This window comes from Bolinopsis microptera, chromosome 4 (assembly GCF_026151205.1).
Source record: "Bolinopsis microptera isolate Bmic1 chromosome 4, MBARI_Bmic_1.0, whole genome shotgun sequence".
Taxonomy (NCBI): Eukaryota; Metazoa; Ctenophora; class Tentaculata; order Lobata; family Bolinopsidae; genus Bolinopsis; species Bolinopsis microptera.
This window is the reverse complement of record NC_087075.1, coordinates 131,607-152,114: the sequence shown is the minus strand read 5'-3', so window position 1 is coordinate 152,114 and position 20,508 is coordinate 131,607. Positions and strand designations below refer to the sequence as shown.

The following is a 20,508-nucleotide window of genomic DNA, read 5'->3' as shown; positions in this document are numbered from 1 at the left end:
GTGCGCTAGGTAAGGAGGACGTGTAGTTAGTTAGTGCCTCCTGTGCGCTAGGTAAGTAGGACGTGTAGTTAGTTAGTGCCTCCTGTGCGCTAGGTAAGGAGGACGTGTAGTTAGTTAGTGCCCCCTGTGCGCTAGGTAAGGAGGACGTGTAGTTAGTTAGTGCCTCCTGTGCGCTAGGTAAGGAGGACGTGTAGTTAGTTAGTGCCTCCTGTGCGCTAGGTAAGGAGGACGTGTAGTTAGTTAGTGCCTCCTGTGCGCTAGGTAAGGAGGACGTGTAGTTAGTTAGTGCCTCCTGTGCGCTAGGTAAGGAGGACGTGTAGTTAGTTAGTGCCTCCTGTGCGCTAGGTAAGGAGGACGTGTAGTTAGTTAGTGCCTCCTGTGCGCTAGGTAAGGAGGACGTGTAGTTAGTTAGTGCCTCCTGTGCGCTAGGTAAGGAGGACGTGTAGTTAGTTAGTGCCTCCTGTGCGCTAGGTAAGGAGGACGTGTAGTTAGTTAGTGCCTCCTGTGCGCTAGGTAAGGAGGACGTGTAGTTAGTTAGTGCCTCCTGTGCGCTAGGTAAGGAGGACGTGTAGTTAGTTAGTGCCTCCTGTGCGCTAGGTAAGGAGGACGTGTAGTTAGTCATTGCCCCCTGTGCGCTAGGTAAGGAGGACGTGTAGTTAGTTAGTGCCTCCTGTGCGCTAGGTAAGGAGGACGTGTAGTTAGTTAGTGCCTCCTGTGCGCTAGGTAAGTAGGACGTGTAGTTAGTTAGTGCCTCCTGTGCGCTAGGTAAGGAGGACGTGTAGTTAGTTAGTGCCTCCTGTGCGCTAGGTAAGGAGGACGTGTAGTTAGTTAGTGCCTCCTGTGCGCTAGGTAAGGAGGACGTGTAGTTAGTTAGTGCCTCCTGTGCGCTAGGTAAGGAGGACGTGTAGTTAGTTAGTGCCTCCTGTGCGCTAGGTAAGGAGGACGTGTAGTTAGTTAGTGCCTCCTGTGCGCTAGGTAAGGAGGACGTGTAGTTAGTTAGTGCCTCCTGTGCGCTAGGTAAGGAGGACGTGTAGTTAGTTAGTGCCTCCTGTGCGCTAGGTAAGGAGGACGTGTAGTTAGTTAGTGCCTCCTGTGCGCTAAGTAAGGAGGACGTGTAGTTAGTTAGTGCCTCCTGTGCGCTAGGTAAGGAGGACGTGTAGTTAGTTAGTGCCTCCTGTGCGCTAGGTAAGGAGGACGTGTAGTTAGTTAGTGCCCCCTGTGCGCTAGGTAAGGAGGACGTGTAGTTAGTTAGTGCCTCCTGTGCGCTAGGTAAGGAGGACGTGTAGTTAGTTAGTGCCTCCTGTGCGCTAGGTAAGGAGGACGTGTAGTTAGTTAGTGCCCCCTGTGCGCTAAGTAAGGAGGACGTGTAGTTAGTTAGTGCCTCCTGTGCGCTAGGTAAGGAGGACGTGTAGTTAGTTAGTGCCTCCTGTGCGCTAGGTAAGGAGGACGTGTAGTTAGTTAGTGCCTCCTGTGCGCTAGGTAAGGAGGACGTGTAGTTAGTCATTGCCCCCTGTGCGCTAGGTAAGGAGGACGTGTAGTTAGTTAGTGCCTCCTGTGCGCTAGGTAAGGAGGACGTGTAGTTAGTTAGTGCCTCCTGTGCGCTAGGTAAGGAGGACGTGTAGTTAGTTAGTGCCTCCTGTGCGCTAGGTAAGGAGGACGTGTAGTTAGTTAGTGCCTCCTGTGCGCTAGGTAAGGAGGACGTGTAGTTAGTTAGTGCCTCCTGTGCGCTAGGTAAGGAGGACGTGTAGTTAGTTAGTGCCTCCTGTGCGCTAGGTAAGGAGGACGTGTAGTTAGTTAGTTAGGTAAGGAGGACGTGTAGTTAGTTAGTGCCCCCTGTGTCCAATTCGACAAGGTAGTTAAATAAATTACATTTAACGAATTAATGTCCGTCCAAGTTAAAGTCCGTTGAAATTTTTTCAAACATTTTTCCATTTCGAACTTTTTGTCCAGAATAAGACAACTTTGAGAACTTTATTGTGCCGTAAGTCAACGACAGAAAGGTTCTCATTGGTCTGCCGGAGGCACAGAAAACTCTACTACTACTACTACTACTACTACTAGTATATGATGTTTTCAAGGGTCATTTGGCGGAAAAAAGTCAACGAAATTATGGCACTCAACAACATAGTTCATGAACTAGTCCCCGCCAACATGACAAACTTGTTCCAGCCTCTAGATATTACGGTAAATCGTGTTGCCAAGGACATTGTCCGACGTTGTTATAGTTCATATTACTCGGGGGCGGTAATGAAACAGTGCTAGGAAAGCTCCACGTGATGTTAAGGTTGACCTTAAGTTGTCTAAGATAAAACCACTTCACGCCGAATGGCTTGTAAAAGTTAACACTGAAATGCAGGACCGGGCTAGTTTGATTAAAAAAAAAAAGGTTTCCATAAAGCTAGAAATCACTGATGCTTTAAGCATGGACTATTTCATGCACGAAAACCCATTTGATGAAGATGATATGTGATATTAGACACTGATCATGCACACATATTTTAACATTTTTACTGCTTAATGACTGCTTTTCTTACTTACTGTATAAAAAATGGATTTAAAAATCATTTGCTGAAATTTAAAAAACATCAAAAAATATTGAAAAAAATTCGGATTTTTGATGGTTTTGAATGCCTTCGAGCGTTCACTTTAATGTCCGTTCAAAATTATGTCCGTTCACGCAATGTCTGGTCAAATATCGTCCGATAAGGTATTATTATTGATGCTTTTTATACAAAGTTACAACAAAGTCTTCATATTATGTATTTTGGTTTTGGACAGCATGTTACATACTTTATCGGACGTTACTATGTATAAATATAATTAAAAGTTCTGTCTTAAATTGCTCGTTTTTCACTGTTCAGTTTTCAACGTGACTATCATTTTCTTTTTTTCTTTTTTATTTGTTTTGTTTACTAATTGCTCCACCTGGTAAATAACTGGCGAGTTAACATCCCTGCGATAAACTTATTAGTCCTCATAACAACGGAAACAACAAACAAATTCAGATCTGATTTATAAAGTTTTCAGTAAAAAGATTCCGCACTGATCATTAGCATAAACGACGATATTATTTAATGTGGTTTAATAGGCGTGGTACACTGTTGTGCACGTTGTATTACTCCTCTAGCTGAATGCTGATATTATGTGGGGCGGCCGACGCTCTTGCTCTCAGATGTTGCGGAGTGGGCTGCTTGGAGAGACACCTCCCTGGCCGAGTCTGGGCGATGCTGGCGGTCGCAGTTTGAGTGGTACCATTTCGGGTGGCTTCAATCCTCTGCGCTGATGTGACTGCCCTTAGGTGACTGCTAGAGTTCGACTTCCCGTGGCGACATATCGTACCATGACTGTAAATCTTAACCAGGGGTTCGCTTTACAAGCGTCTGTATTAAGCGGGAGGAACCATACTCCTTTCTCTGTCACATTACATGGGTATTTATTAGGATGAAGGCCAGGTTACCATTTTACTAAGTTAATTGTGCCAATCATGTTGTGAGACAGTACAAAATGATAAATGGCTAATTATGACACCCTGCTGTAGCAGAAAATATCAGCCATCGGAAAGGCCAAAGATACTCTGATGGCTTTTATCAGACGCAGATTACGATTTAACTTTCTCAGAACATGGATTATTTCAGTCAGGGAATACAAAGGAGCAATATCCGATTTGGACCTGAACCTAATAAATATTTCTTAGACCATAAATGATCAGGGGATGTTTGTTCATTGTTGGGTAATGATCTGAATTGCTTGTTGTAGTGGGCACCAATGGTTGTGTAATTTCAACCATTAAGTGTTTATTTTTATATTTTATTGTATGCAATTTTATTAATTGAACTTTAGAGGGTGTCTAACCATAATAATCATTGCTGAATTTATCTGTGTATATTATTTGAATAATTTTACTGACACTATTATATTATGTAACAAATCTCTTATTTTAAAAGATCCCCAAATAGATGGAACAGCAGGACCACATTTGGAAACTTGTAGTACTGACTTTACTACTGTTACCCATCTCCACCAAACCAATCAGCAGTCCAGTAAGAAAAGTGTTTTATGTGACTAGCAGTGGGGCGGTAACTAAGCAACAGGCTGCACCGGCTGCTGCTCGGGTGGACTTCAAAGACTTGATGGAAAAGTAAAATTATAGAATTCGTTTTGTAACGTACTTTCATTTTATTCAATGAATCTTAACCTTAAACCTATTCAAGAAAGTATATTTAAGAAAGTTGAATTAAGGGTGTTCTCGTTTTAATGATAATAAAAGTAAAACTAAATGCACCTAGGACAGGCTGGGCGTTCCTAACAATCACTACAAACTCCTCTGTGAGCGATGAAGAACAGGCTAGGGCAGCAGGGATCGGAGAGGGATATGCTACTGCCACTCGTATACTACAAATGTGGACAAATACTATGTCGGGGTTAGTTACTAGGTGTCACTAGGTAACCAGGTAACCAGGTAACCAGGTAACCAGGTAACCAGGTAACCAGGTAACCAGGTAACCAGGTAACCAGGTAACCAGGTAACCAGGTAACCAGGTAACCAGGTAACCAGGTAACCAGGTAACCAGGTAACCAGGTAACCAGGTAACCAGGTAACCAGGTAACCAGGTAACCAGGTAACCAGGTAACCAGGTAACCAGGTAACCAGGTAACCAGGTAACCAGGTAACCAGGTAACCAGGTAACCAGGTAACCAGGTAACCAGGTAACCAGGTAACCAGGTAACCAGGTAACCAGGTAACCAGGTAACCAGGTAACCAGGTAACCAGGTAACCAGGTAACCAGGTAACCAGGTAACCAGGTAACCAGGTAACCAGGTAACCAGGTAACCAGGTAACCAGGTAACCAGGTAACCAGGTAACCAGGTAACCAGGTAACCAGGTAACCAGGTTACCAGGTAACCAGGTAACCAGGTAACCAGGTAACCAGGTAACCAGGTAACCAGTTTACCAGGTTACCAGGTTAACAGGTTAACAGGTTAACAGGTTACCGGGTTACCAGATTATCAGGTTACCAGGTTCCAAAGTTACTAGGTTACTAGGTTACCAGGTTACCAGGTTACCAGGTTACTAGGTTACTATGTTACTAGGTTACCAGGTAACTAGGTTACTAGATTACCAGGTTACCAGGTTACTAGGCTACTAGGCTACTAGGTTACTAGGTTACCATGTTACTAGGTTACCATGTTACCAGGTTACCAGGTTACCAGGTAACCAGGTTACCATGTTACCAGGTAACCAGGTAACCAGGTAACCAGGTAACCAGGTAACCAGGTAACCAGGTAACCAGGTAACCAGGTTACCAGGTTAACAGGTTAACAGGTTTCCAGGTTACCGGGTTACCAGATTATCAGGTTACCAGGTTACCAGGTTCCAAAGTTACTAGGTTACTAGGTTACCAGGTTACCAGGTTACTAGGTTACTATGTTACTAGGTTACCTGGTTACTAGGTTACTAGATTACCAGGTTACCAGGTTACTAGGCTACTAGGCTACTAGGTTACTAGGTTACCATGTTACTAGGTTACGATGTTACTAGGTTACGATGTTACTAGGTTACCATGTTACCCAGTTACCAGGTTACCAGGTTACCAGGTTACCAGGTTACCATGTTACTAGGTTACCAGGTTACCAGGTTACCAGGTTACCAGGTTACCAGGTTACCAGGTTACCAGGTTACCAGGTTACCAGGTTACCAGGTTACCAGGTTACCAGGTTACCAGGTTACCAGGTTACCAGGTTACCAGGTTACCAGGTTACCAGGTTACCAGGGTACCAGGGTACCAGGGTACCAGGTTACTAGATCATGGCATCCAGATGAAGAAGGAAACACTATTTCTGTAAATAATTGTCTTGTCATTAATGTTTTGATTTTCAGATACTGCCGTCCAGAAAAGTCGTCTGATTATTGTGATAAACTCAAAACGTACATGGATTCAAACCAAAAATGGATGAGAATAATGATTCAGAAGAATAAAGACGTGTCCCCTTATTGGTAAATGAGATTTTACAGGCATTCAGTGCAGTTTCCTTTTATTCTATGTTGTTAACATGGTCTATATATTCCTTCTTGGCAGAGAAACGTTTTCGGAGGAGTAGTAGTAGTTTATAGTAGTTAGTTTAATCTTAAACCGAGGGATCTCAATGCAGGCATCATGTTAATCTGCTGCTCTTACAAATAGAGGGAATGTACGAGGGGTTCAACATGGTCCACCCCGGTATTCTCACGCTCTCCGATTTTTATCTGCTTAACTTCAGCCTCGACCTCATAGATATGGAGGATGCACTAGGTAAGGTGGGAGACGGACTATGAGACATGTGACATGTGCTTATATACAGGTGACATGGAGACAGGTGACATGGAGACAGGTGACATGGAGACATGTGACATGGAAACAGGTGACATGGAGACAGGTAACATGGAGACATGTGACATGGAGACATGTGACATGGAGACAGATGACATGGAGACAGGTGACATGGAGACAGGTGACATGGAGACATGTGACATGGAGACAGGTGACATGGAGACATGTGACATGGAGACAGGTGACATGGAGACATGTGACATGGAGACAGGTGACATGGAGATATTTGACATGGAGACAGGTGACATGGAGACAGGTGACATGGAGACAGGTGACATGGAGACAGGTTACATGGAGACAGGTTACAAAGAGACATGAGTGTTATTAAAAAGGTTTAACACTTTATTACCTTCCAGGGACGGATGAGATCGGATATCACAGAGATGTCTGGAGACATGGAGACATGTGACATGGAGACAGGTAACATGGAGACATGTGACATGGAGACATGTGACATGGAGACAGATGACATGGAGACAGGTGACATGGAGACAGGTGACATGGAGACATGTGACATGGAGACAGGTGACATGGAGACATTTGACATGGAGACAGGTGACATGGAGACATGTGACATGGAGACAGGTGACATGGAGATATTTGACATGGAGACAGGTGACATGGAGACAGGTGACATGGAGACAGGTGACATGGAGACAGGTGACATGGAGACAGGTTACATGGAGACAGGTTACAAGGAGACATGAGTGTTATTAAAAAGGTTTAACACTTTATTTCCTTCCAGGGACGGATGAGATCGGATATCACAGAGATGTCTATGGACTGGGTACCCCAGTAGGGAAGATTACCCGAGAAAAAGAACGGATGTTAGGTGAGACACTTTTACCACACTTACTGTGACAAATTACCATTAATTGTTCAAATGATTAGAGATCATATCTTATTAGTTGCTCTATAGGGTCAGGAACAACCAAACAAATTTGTTTGACTCTAACATGTCGGATAATATTATCACTAAAACATTATCTGCTGCCTGGTACATTATCACTGATAATGTACCAGGCAGCAATAGAAGCATATTTGTTTTCAACCTCATACCAATACCATACCATATAAGCGTACTCAGCTTTGCTGTACCCGACTTCCTCATAAAAACTACATTTAACTTTGTAGTGTGTAATAAGTTAGTAGAACTACTAACTTTAGTTAGTAATTAGTGTGTAATGACGTGTCTCCCAGAGAGGGTGCTAGGATCTGGACATTGCACTGCTCTAGTGAAATGGACAGTTGACGACCTCCTGGTGTCACATGTTACTTGGAACGATTACTCCGCCATGGTCAGAGTAGTTAAAAGCTACAATTTCAATTATAGGTACATAATAAGATAATATAGATACATACCTACACACATCATACAGTACATAATATGATCACCCTGAAACAATTTTCAAAATACTTTAATTTTAATTTTAATGTTTTCTGTTGCCGTGTCATGGCTGATATTGGCTGTTCTTGGACATAATTAATAATTAATTACCAATTATAAATTACCAGGTCAGGACCGGGGACTCAGAGTGTGATGCCGGGTAAGAAACAAGTGTTCACCAGTTACCCAGGGTATGTCTTCAGCGGAGACGACTTCACTCTTATCAGCAGTGGTTTGGCGGCCCAGGAAACTACACTACCTACCCTTAACCCAGATCTGTGGAAGTATATCAAGCCGGAGGGAAGTGTACCGGAGTATATGAGAGGGGTAGTGGCTAACAGATTAGCACGGACCGGGAGGGAGTGGTGCGAGGTGTTCAGGAGGTTCAACAGCGGTACTTACAACAATCAGTGGATGATTGTCGACTACAATCTCTTCACCCCCAACACTCCCCTCAAACCAGGTAATCTACATATTGTGGGGCAACTGTAGAGTATGTAACCAGGTTCCCAGGTAACCAGGTTACCGGGTAACCGGGTAACCAGGTTACCGGGTAACCGGGTAACCGGGTAACCAGGTAACCATGTAACCAGGTAACCATGTAACCGGGTAACCGGGTAACCGGGTAACCGGGTAACTGGGTAACCGGGTAACCAGGTAACCAGGTAACCATGTAACCAGGTAACCATGTAACCGGGTAACCGGGTAACCAGGTAGCCGGGTAACCAGGTAACCATGTAACCAGGTAACCATGTAACCGGGTAACCGGGTAACCAGGTAGCCGGGTAACCAGGTAACCAGGTAACCAGGTTATTAAGTATTTAACATCACCTCAAACCAGGTACTCTACATGTTATGGAGCAGCTGCCTGGAACTGTTATCTATGAAGACCAAACAGATCTCCTGACCACACAACAATACTTCCCCAGTTACAATCTACCCTTCTATCCCACTATCTTTAACATGTCCGGTATTCAGCAGTTTGTTGACAAGTTCGGGGACGTTTTCTCCTACGACAACAACCCGCGAGCTCTCATCTTCAAGAGGGATGCAAACAAAGTAACCGACATGGGCTCTCTTTACAAGTTGATGAGATATAACGACTATCAGCACGATCCTCTTGCTAAATGTGCCTGCAGTCCCCCCTACTCAGCCATAAACGCTATCTCATCACGGAGTGACCTAAATCCTGTCAATGGAACTTATCCTATGCCCTTATTTGGTAGTCAACCCTCGGGTGGTATAGATTACAAGGGAACTAACTACAGTGAGCACTTTAATTAGGGATCTAATTAGCATAAGGAACGTTTCAACATTTAATTTTTCTATTCAGCATAAGGAACGTTTCAACATTTAATTTTTCTATTAAGCATAAGGAACGTTTCAACATTTAATTTTTCTATTAAGCATAAGGAACGTTTCAACATTTAATTTTTCTATTAAGCATAAGGAACGTTTCAACATTTAATTTTTCTATTAAGCATAAGGAACGTTTCAACATTTAATTTTTCTATTAAGCATAAGGAACGTTTCAACATTTAATTTTTCTATTAAGCATAAGGAACGTTTCAACATTTAATTTTTCTATTAAGCATAAGGAACGTTTCAACATTTAATTTTTCTATTAAGCATAAGGAACGTTTCAACATTTAATTTTTCTATTAAGCATAAGGAACGTTTCAACATTTAATTTTTCTATTAAGCATAAGGAACGTTTCAACATTTAATTTTTCTATTAAGCATAAGGAACGTTTCAACATTTAATTTTTCTATTAAGCATAAGGAATGTAACCACAGGTCTGATGAAGAAGTTAGGGATGAGAATTGCTGGAGGACCTACTTGGGAACAACAACCACCATTCAGGTGAAAGATAACTTGCTACATGGTGTTTTCAATGTTACTTACTACTTCTATGGTTACCATGGCTACCATGTTTATTGTTTCCATTGTCACGGTAACTGTGGTTATTATTGCCAAAGTATTGTAATATTACTGATACCATGGTTACTATTTCGATTTGTAGCTTATTTATTTCAGGTGGTCTACCTCAAGCTACTCCAATGTTTCTCACCAAGGAATGGCAGATCTTCAACAGTTTGACGAAATGTCTGTAGTATTTGAAGACGTTAAACCTTTTTTCTAAATTGGAAGTAACCTAGAGAATGTGGTATGTGTAAAGTTGCGGAGGGGAGAGCTCATGTAATTTGTAATTTGTAATCCTATAGATGTAGATTCTGGAGGTAAGTGACATTGATTTTGGGGTTTGATTGGTCAATAATGAAGCCGATTGGTTTATTGCTATCACGTGTAACCAGAATCCACATCGACGGTTAAAATTAAATTTTAAATTATTTTGTTATTTCTGAGGTTTTTGTAATAAGTAAAATAAAATGTAAGTTTCTATACAAAAAATCAAATGAACATATTGTATTGTTTAGGTCATCACACTATATATATATATATATATATACATCGCACTACTGCGGTTTAGTTTTTAGTGGTTTTTATTATGTGCTCAAATATGCAACATTGTTTACCTGTGTAAATTTATTTAAAACATCGACCCTGAATATCAGCATAAAAATGTCTTGATAACCTATGAAATTTCGGTCCAGGAAATTTCTTCTTTAATCTTTAAAGATGGGACAATATTACTTTTACATTTTTTAATTTTTTATTGAAAATCTTTTCAAAATAGTACATACATCAATGTAATTGCATGAAAATAACACGGTCAAAAAGTGATTTCTATGTACTATAATGACGGGAAACCAGAACGTAGTTCGTGCAAAAATTACACCTACAAAATATGGTCCCTGACAAAACATTTCATACAATCAACACGTATAAATCTAAGATATAATATTGTAATAGAGATGATTGTGCAATAATAAAATACAGCGTGCATAAAATATCATAATGTTAATAATTTGTTAACTTGTTAATGAAATAGATTATATCATACAATACTTTAAAAAACCCAACCCACAACCCAACCCACCCCTAACCACTTAAGTAGTTTGGATCGGTTATTTTAGAACAAGGCCTTCATAATATAGAGCCAGGGGCCAGGGCTAAACCTGGTTAAAGCAATTCCATCCCTTTGCATAATACTGAAATACAACAAAGTTACAATGAATTATGCAATCATAAAATTATGATCCACAAATTATGTTTAATCATAGAATCTCATACACAGATAATCATAAATCAAGAAGCATAAATACAAATAAAACAAGCAATAAATAACTTTTTTTCGGAAAAAAAAAGTTTCAAAATGTATATATATGTCTAATGTATATTTTAGCTTAGCATTAATTGAAAATCTCCGCTGATGAAGCTTTCTTGAATTTTATTTCTTGGCCCTCTCGGAGTCAGACATAAAAACCTAACTTTGTTCAAATACAATTGGCTACATATGCTTTGAATATATATTATATATGTAAAAGTTGTTAAATTGGATAAGCAATGAAACGGCATCAAGTGAAACAACAGTAATTCTTACAAATGATAGAAAATTCAACATTATTAAAAAAATCACAAGCTGAGCAACCTAAGAAAAAAGATCGAAGGTGGAAGCCAAACAATCAATCAATTATAAATTTATCCCTATGGCCATTCATCCGTATGTGCATGGGTGTAACTGTCTGGCCAATGTATGAGTCCTCTTTAAGCTTTTAAGGATACTGTTCTCCGCTACACAAATCTGACATTGAGCTAAATAAATAATACTCCTATCCTTACAATTTAGTCTAAAATCTAAATTAACTATCTGCCCATTAACAATGATAACATCTGTACTCTGTAGGATCAAATAACAAAGGACAGGTCAAACACCCTTTAGTCTCACATCGTTTTCGGTCCTAACGAGTCTTCGCTTGATAAAGAGCTTTCACTAAGGCGACGGTTCCTGATGACCCTATTCCTCCTCAAAGCGAAGGTGACCCTGACATCACCACAGAGTGGTCTAATTTCATCCTTTAGAAACCCCATCAAAGTTTTTAGCTGATCTACTTCCTTGAAAAATTTCACCGAGTAGATCAGTTTCCCTGATGTCTTCTTGGTTGGGTGTCCGAGATGTTCATAAATTTCGTTCTCGATAACTGATCGTTGTACTGCCAAGGGTTCAATGTCCTCTAAGGTCTCTTCAGCATGTCTGCATCTGGTCAAGTCCTCTACACTAGTGTTTCTTGTTGTGTTCCACAACTGTACTTCTGTACACTTCAGTGATTGGGCTGATGACTCCAGTGAAAGGGCTGGTGACTCTAGTGAAAGTGCTGGTGACGATGAGAAAGACCATAAACCAGGGATTCCTTCGGGAGCATGTAAGATTATATCCAAAGTTTGTTCGCCAATGGCCTGGGGTGTGTCTGGGTGTCAAAGATCTTCAAGGTGGGTGCTACTTGTGATGAACTCTAGAAGGATGGGATGGTTAATACTCGGTCTGGCCGTCTGGAAGCCCATAGAATTCCAGTTCAGAAACCGAGTAAGGAGGTGCGGCTACTGATGAGAAGCCTCCTTAAAGTTTATTTGGGTTAGAAACGACATCTGGGTCCCTACCCTCGCACAAGATTATTCTCAATTTTATTGTTGTGTTCCACAACTATACCGTTGATCAGAGTCACATCTGATGACTTCAGTGAAAGGGCTGATGACTTCAGTGAAAGGGCTGATGACTTCAGTAAAAGAGCTGGTGACCTAGTGAAAGTGCTGGTGACGATGCGAAAGACCATAAACCAATTCATAATTCATATTCACGAAAAAATGTATGATAAAAGATACGTGCAAGTCCTCTACACTAGTGTGGTCTTGAGAGTTTCTCTGGATAACTCTGATCATTTGGGAGAAGACTACTGACTTGAACATGTGTTTAGGATGGAAACTCTCTGTTTGGAGAAATAGAGAGCTATGTTTTTCCAAAGTGTTCTTAATTGGGGTTTGGCTATGGCAAATAATAGGACATGTAGAGTAATGTCCGCCATTTGTCTCGACACACACTTGCCTGTTGGAATATATTGTTATATTTGTAACAGTATATTGTGAGAGGCGTCGCAAGCCGAGAGCGAAATACACATTTAAACGACAGGTTTTAGTTTGTATTAAAAGTATATAAATCCTGCCTTTTTTCCGCGATCTTGGTACTCAGATGCTTTAGAAAAGTCTTTCACTCTGGTGCGGCGGTTCCAAATACTAAGAATACTAAAAGTACCCTGCTCCACTGTCATTATTTTATGATTGAACGATCGTTCCTTTTCTTTTTCATGACGATCATATAGTGCATGCGAAGACAATGAAATCTTCATGGATGCTATTGGCAGGTTGCCATAGACTTTTGCGCTGTTTCCAATCTATATTCAGTTCCATTTTGAGCATTCTAGTGAAGCAGTTGATTCACGATGTTAATCCTTCACAGCTCGGCGAGACCCAGTGGTGCATTTCGCCGATCTAGTTGGTTGCGAGAAACATTATTTGATGCGCGGCGCGGCCCAGTAGTGGCAGTGCATTGCGCTGCAAGTGAACTAATAGTAGGCGAAGCAGCCATCAATACGTTTCTTCGATGAATCTGTCAGTGTCCACGTTTCAAAGCCATATAAGCATATACAACCATTGTCTTCACAATATCCAACTCAGCATAGTAAACTTATGATATATCTGGCTGCAGATTGACAACTCCGACGGTATTTATTTAAATCAACTGAGAGTGAGAAACATTTGGTCTCGTTACCTTGTGAATTTCATCGAAATCGAAGAATGCAGTACAAAGATATTCCGTTTTAAACTTCATGGTAATGTCAAAGTAAAGAAAAATTCTTCACTTGCTATTAAAACATGTGCTCCTTCATAAATATTATCATTATCGTGATCAAACCCCTTATTTATGGGCCTGCCAGTCTCTCCTGAAGCAGGAATGACCATAATTTCTAACGTCTGAGAAAAGTTCAGAATTTTCTCTAAACACCCATTTTTGAATTTTGTAAATCGGTGGTCCGGAAGCGGAGTTATGGTTAAATGAAAATTGTAATTTTAACACTCGAACCAACCTCTTCGAGGGAATGGATCTTATATTCACTCAACCAAAGCTTTTAAAAGAGATTGCTAAATTTTTTGTTGATATAGATGCACCTCGTTTCCCGAGAGACTTAGCTTAAATTATAGTTTATGCTTCTTTACGGTTTTTGTATCTTATTTCTATGTTATGATTTCATTCTTGTATTGTCAAGCCAGGAGGGCAGGAGTGTTAGGGCTTTTCTTGACCAATTAACGTTTAATCCGTTTAATCCGTTTATCAGAAATGACGAAAACATATGTATGACGTAAGTAAAAATTATAAAATGATATTAGGTGATTGAAACATTTCGATACATTATGGGAATGATCATCAATATCATTCCCATATTTTCCCAAATATAATAAAAAACTTTTGTAAACTGCAGATAAATTCTGTCCAAATTGTGAAGTTTCGTGCCAGGAAAGTTTGTTCTTGAAACAGTTGCGTAAGCAGCACTGGGACTTAATAACTGACCACAGCAGCTGAAAATGTGCCAATATCTAGATTATCCCTATTCCCTTATCATATCGAGAATTCCTCGCAATAATTTCGTCGATTGTACTTTCCAGGAATTGGTTTTTGGTTTCTTGTACGCTTATAATAACAGGCTTGCAATTTGTTACCATGCAAAGATACGGTTACACTTATAGAAAAGCCATTTTCTAAATCTGATTATCTCTTATCATAAATGTTATCTTAATCTTATCTAGATTCTAAATTTAAACTAGGCTCCGTTAAAGTCAAGTACAGTATAAAAAGGTTTTACTGTACTATCAAACCAAGTACAGTATAAAAAGGTTTTACTGTACTATCAAACCAACTACGTCTACAGTATACATTTTATGATGTACCTTATATATAATGTATATATACATTATATAATATAATGTATAATGTATAATAATATTATTCCTTTATCTGCACTACAGTGCTCAACTTTATGTCAAGGAGCAAATTATAGAACAAATGAAACAAAGTTCAAATGGCAAGTTCTATTTCAAGTTTCATACTATAGCAATTAAACTAAAGCAATCGTCAGGAACTTAGATTGGATCTAAAAATATTCTTTTAAGACAGTTTGCTCCTTCATAAACTTATCAGCAGTGCATTATTAGGAATTTCCTTGTTATGTAGCGCGATACATTAACGGGTGATACTCGTAAAATATCTGTTCCATATATTGGACCGTCGACGAGTCCAACTCGGCGCGCGTCCTGGTAGGTTGTAAACCTACAACGCGATACACTACTGGTATGGGCCTTGTAGGTTTACAACCTACCAGGACGCGTGCCGAGTTGGACTCGTCGACGGTCCCAATATATGGAACAGATATATGGAACAGATATTTTACGAGTATCACCCGTTAAGATATGGGCCACGCCGCGCATTAAATAATGTTTCTCGCAACCACTTGTAGGTTTATAACCTACACTAGGACGCGCGCCGAGTTGGACTCGTCGACGGTCCTATTTGAAACAAATATTTTACGAGTATCACCCGTTAAGCAACCACAACCTTCGCTAGATCGGCAAGATGCACCACTGGGCATCACCTAGATGTGAAGGATTGACATCGTGAATCAAGAATTTCCTTGGGTGCCTTCATTTTGAGATTAGCTCAGTCCTTGTAGGTTTACAACCTACCAGGACGCGCGCCGAGTTGGACTCGTCGACGGTCCTGTATATGGAACAGATATTTTACGAGTATCACCCGTTAACTCAGTCCTGCTGTTGAGGGACTTAATCGGGTTTTTGATGATGATGAGCTTTTCTGTCAGGCACAACACACAAGTTAAACGTTCTCGCACCAGGCTTTTTCGGCTTCCCAGATGTAACTAGGTCGAACGGAGAAATTAGGTCTCATGCAGGAATTAGGTCTCACGCAGGTGCGTGATATATATATATATAAGCCGCGCCTGCTTGAGACCTAATTCCTGCGTGAGACCTACTTTTTAGTTCGGACTAGTTACATCTTGGTGACAGTAAGAGAGAAAAGACGAATTAACTTTTGGATTGAGCAGAAATCTTGTTAACTTGAACATGAAATGAACGCACTGAAATCGTTGATATGTTACTTTTCAAAGTTTGACTGCTTGTTCTCATTTTCTAATCCACAATATATCTCCCCCACCAACTCTCTCTTTGGTTTCTGGAGTTTTGCAACTTGCACACCACGGTAATATATTAGGTTCCCGCAGTTTTCTAATAGTATCAAGTATTTAGTCTTATCTCTTATCAGGGAGATATGACTTGCTGCACGTTTATTAGATTTGAGAAGCTGCTGCCTGTGCAGGAGCCTGGTACCGGGTTCTATTTATGTTAGCCTCTCTACTGGTGTCTGCTGGTCACGTGATGTTGACTGCAGGAAGTGGTCTGATTGGAGGGGTTGTGTTGTCACGTGACTGACTGCTCCTTTAAATGCAAGTCCTGGTTTTTGCTTCTTCAGGTTGGTGTTTGAAAAAGTGTCCACTCTACCATTCCATCTTTTTACAACCTTGACTGCAGGGAGTAGGCTGCAATTTTCATCATGTTTCTTGTTTATTTATCATTTCATAGGAATGTTTTCATCATAAAATTGTAAAATTGAACAATTTAACTGTAGTTCCGTTAACAATTATAATTGTCAATATCCCCTTTTCTCCACTAGCGATGAAGATAACATTATGTCTACTTGTGGTATTACTGGCTGCTCCCGCTGCAGCCTTTATTCCTGAGATGGTGGCAAGGTATTCTTTATTCTGCCGCCCATTAATTAATATATAATAATACATTAAATTAATGTATAATAATATAATAAATTAATATAATAAATTAATACAATGAATGATTCAGATTGTGGCCTGAATTGTCTGACAAGTTGGACAGCTTTAATTCTATTGCAAAGATCCCCTACCTCTCCCTTCTGAACGATGATGCTTCCATCGACAAACTACTGTTGGAATCAATGAAAGAATACGGATTTTTCTACGTAGTGGATGTGGCCGACTATGACGCTTCTGTCGAGCAGAATTACATGAAGCAATTCTACGATCTGGATGAGGATGTCAAGGACGAGCTGGCTATCAGGAGACACAACCCCGCCAACAAGAACGCTTACAGAGGTAACCTTACTTTAGTCTTCCAGGGGAATTATTGTTTTATACTTCCTTGCTCTTTTCATTGAGGTGAGTGGTGCCTTTTGGCAACTAATTATCTTAATTAATTGATAGTGGCAACTGATTATCTTAATTAATTGATAGTGGCAACTAATTATCTTAATTAATTGATAGTGGCAACTAATTATCTTAATTAATTGATAGTGGCAACTAATTATTTTAATTAATTGATAGTGGCAACTAATTATCTTAATTAATTGATAGTGGCAACTAATTATCTTAATTAATTGATAGTGGCAACTAATTATCTTAATTAATTGATAGTGGCAACTAATTATCTATCCATTTGTAGAACTTACCCCCTAGTAAGACGCAGCTCATATGATTAAAATGATCTAAAATTACTAATATCCAGGATACTGCCCCGGACTTGACGATGTTGAGAATACCCTCCAATACAAGAACCTCTACAACATTGGACCCCACGAGACCCGAGCTGCAAGCTTCGAGAGTGACGACATCCTCGAGAAACTCAGATACGACTGCCAGGAACCCAACGTGTGGCCCGAGACTGGAAACTGCACCTTCGACAAAGGATTCAAGGAGACCTTCCAGACTGGATTTGAAATCAGAAGGAACATTGGACGAGCCTTCATCAGGAGCATTGCTCGATCTATGGAGTACCCCAACCTGCCCGCTCTCTTTTCTGAGGACGAGTTCTCTGCTATGGGACTCAGAAAATACCCCATCCGAAGACAGTGAGTAACATTCTACCTCAGCTATATATGATGGGTACTTGATATTCCTTTACAAAATCCTTGTGTTTGGCAGTCCCTATAATTATAAATAATACATTTCTCAAAGGATCAACAGCAACATGTACTCTGACTTTGACGGAACTCTCCTGAGAGAGCTAGAACACATTGACTCTACCGTCACCGTCCTCTCCACCTTCAACAACGGTGGTCTTGAGGTAAAATAAACCTCTACTGATCAAAATAAACAATCTCAGAATATTAAAATTTTACGATTAAGTAAATCGTAAAACATTCTTTATCGCCATTGTTTTTATATACGTTTATTGCTGTATAAATCTATATTATTTGATGAAAGTTTCATTGTCAGATCCTACACAAGAACCAGTACAGACCCGCCCCCGTGACAGGAGACAATGCTTTCCTCGTCAACATCGGAAAACTGGTAGATGACCTCATCGACAACAAGGTGCCCTCAGTCAGACACAGAGTTGCTGAAGTTGACTTTGATAGATACTCTATCACCTATTTCCTGGGACCCCAGTGAGTTTGTGTATTCAGTTTTTGTATTGAAGAAGTAAGAAATTAAATTAAAAAAGTAACTTTAAACAGCCAATTAATTGTTATATACTGCTTGCCTGTAATCTACTGAATGTTCAACTAGCCGCTATTTCGTAAATAAATATTCAGATTTGATGCCGATATCAGCCGTAGTATGAGTGGAGCTATCACCCAAGCCGGGCTCAAATACAAAGTTTTCGGAGAGTGGATCAAGGACTACCTTGGTGCTATTGAGCTCTTCTACTACTAAACTGTGGTAAGAGTGCTATTGAGCTCTTCTACTACTAAACTGTGGTAAGAGTGCTATTGAGCTCTTCTACTACTAAACTGTGGTAAGAGTGACTTGGTTATACTCTTCTACTACTAAACTGTGGTAAGAGTGACTTGGTTATGAGCTCTTCTACTACTAAACTGTGGTAAGAGTGACTTGGTTATGAGCTCTTTTACTACTAAACTGTGGTAAGAGTGACTTGGTGCTATTGAGCTCTTCTACTACTAAACTGTGGTAAGAGTGCTATTGAGCTCTTCTACTACTAAACTGTGGTAAGAGTGCTATTGAGCTCTTCTACTACTAAACTGTGGTAAGAGTGACTTGGTGCTATTGAGCTCTTCTACTACTAAACTGTGGTAAGAGTGCTATTGAGCTCTTCTACTACTAAACTGTGGTAAGAGTGACTTGGTTATACTCTTCTACTACTAAACTGTGGTAAGAGTGCTATTGAGCTCTTCTACTACTAAACTGTGGTAAGAGTGCTATTGAGCTCTTCTACTACTAAACTGTGGTAAGAGTGACTTGGTGCTATTGAGCTCTTCTACTACTAAACTGTGGTAAGAGTGCTATTGAGCTCTTCTACTACTAAACTGTGGTAAGAGTGCTATTGAGCTCTTCTACTACTAAACTGTGGTAAGAGTGACTTGGTTATGAGCTCTTCTACTACTAAACTGTGGTAAGAGTGACTTGGTTATGAGCTCTTCTACTACTAAACTGTGGTAAGAGTGGTGCTATTGAGCTCTTCTACTACTAAACTGTGGTAAGAGTGCTATTGAGCTCTTCTACTACTAAACTGTGGTAAGAGTGGTGCTATTGAGCTCTTCTACTACTAAACTGTGGTAAGAGTGCTATTGAGCTCTTCTACTACTAAACTGTGGTAAGAGTGGTGCTATTGAGCTCTTCTACTACTAAACTGTGGTAAGAGTGCTATTGAGCTCTTCTACTACTAAACTGTGGTAAGAGTGCTATTGAGCTCTTCTACTACTAAACTGTGGTAAGAGTGACTTGGTTATGAGCTCTTCTACTACTAAACTGTGGTAAGAGTGACTTGGTTATGAGCTCTTCTACTACTAAACTGTGGTAAGAGTGACAAGATGATGTGGATATGATTTTACAGTTAAAAACGAAACCGTTTAAATTGTAGATCTTACAAAATGTTAAATGTTACCATGTATTGTCAGCTAAATAAAACTTAATTTCTCAGTTTGAAGTCTTGAAATGGTAAAATCGGAGCGGTTGCCACAGTAACACTAACATTGGGACTGTGGAACAAACAAAAAAGATATTAATACGGCATGAAAAACTGACTGTTCTTGTAATTTTAATTACGATGTTTGAAAATATATTTTTACGATCCTAAAAATCACTGTAACCTTCCACTGATGTGCAATTCTATATTTTATTTTAAGAGATTTATATTATTAAAAATGTAACCTGCATTAAAAAACGCTAATATGTTTGTTTTATTGTAAACCTTGTAAACCTTGCATTTGCTGAATCTATAAAAATGTAGAAATATGAAAAAGGTTCCTTTTTCAGGGGATTCTGAAAACATGTATATTTTTCGTTCTTGTGAGTGGGTTGATACTTGATCATATTTGATTGTTGGGGACGAAGTGAGAGTCTCCACTCAGTGTAATAAACAAAATAATGTCGACGTTTCGGCTACACGCCTTTATCAGGGACGAAATGTCAAAATAAATTCTTAAATAGCTCAATAAATGTAATAGATTTGTAGTGTTGTAATTAGTTTAAAACACTCAATTCAGACTAAAATGCTAATTATACTAATTAAAACTAATAGCATTAGTAGACTGTAGTGTAACAACACTACAGTCTACCTTTTATTGCCTCCTATAAAGCAGTATCTACTACTCTGATAATATTTTCGTGTGACCGCATTTCTTCGAACATAACAGACGGAGTCTTCATTGCCAGGCTACTACCATGACAACCATGAGTGTTTTCCTTGATTCTCCGAAGGCGTTCCATTTTACACTTCCTAAAGGTTCTCACTACTGC

At 39.9% G+C, this 20,508-nt stretch overlaps 2 protein-coding genes across 2 annotated transcripts; both read left to right on the top strand.

Moving 5' to 3' along the window:
• Window positions 1-3,948: 3,948 nt before the first annotated feature.
• Window positions 3,949-10,421, top strand: LOC134813999 (putative phospholipase B-like 2). Its single transcript, XM_063821957.1, has 10 exons — window positions 3,949-4,138; window positions 4,287-4,421; window positions 5,879-5,995; window positions 6,151-6,290; window positions 7,114-7,200; window positions 7,569-7,701; window positions 7,884-8,218; window positions 8,597-9,022; window positions 9,553-9,619; window positions 9,794-10,421. The coding sequence occupies exons 1-10, from the start codon at window positions 3,957-3,959 to the stop codon at window positions 9,897-9,899; spliced, it is 1,728 nt and encodes a 575-aa protein (XP_063678027.1). The 5' UTR covers window positions 3,949-3,956; the 3' UTR covers window positions 9,900-10,421.
• Window positions 10,422-16,452: 6,031 nt separating this feature from the next.
• LOC134813854 (uncharacterized) lies at window positions 16,453-19,939 on the top strand. Its single transcript, XM_063821737.1, has 7 exons — window positions 16,453-16,530; window positions 16,637-16,905; window positions 17,315-17,657; window positions 17,764-17,872; window positions 18,025-18,197; window positions 18,345-18,471; window positions 19,691-19,939. Exons 1-6 carry the CDS (start codon window positions 16,454-16,456, stop codon window positions 18,463-18,465), a joined length of 1,092 nt encoding a protein of 363 aa, XP_063677807.1. The 5' UTR covers window position 16,453; the 3' UTR covers window positions 18,466-18,471; window positions 19,691-19,939.
• The last annotated feature ends 569 nt before the right edge of the window (window positions 19,940-20,508 follow it).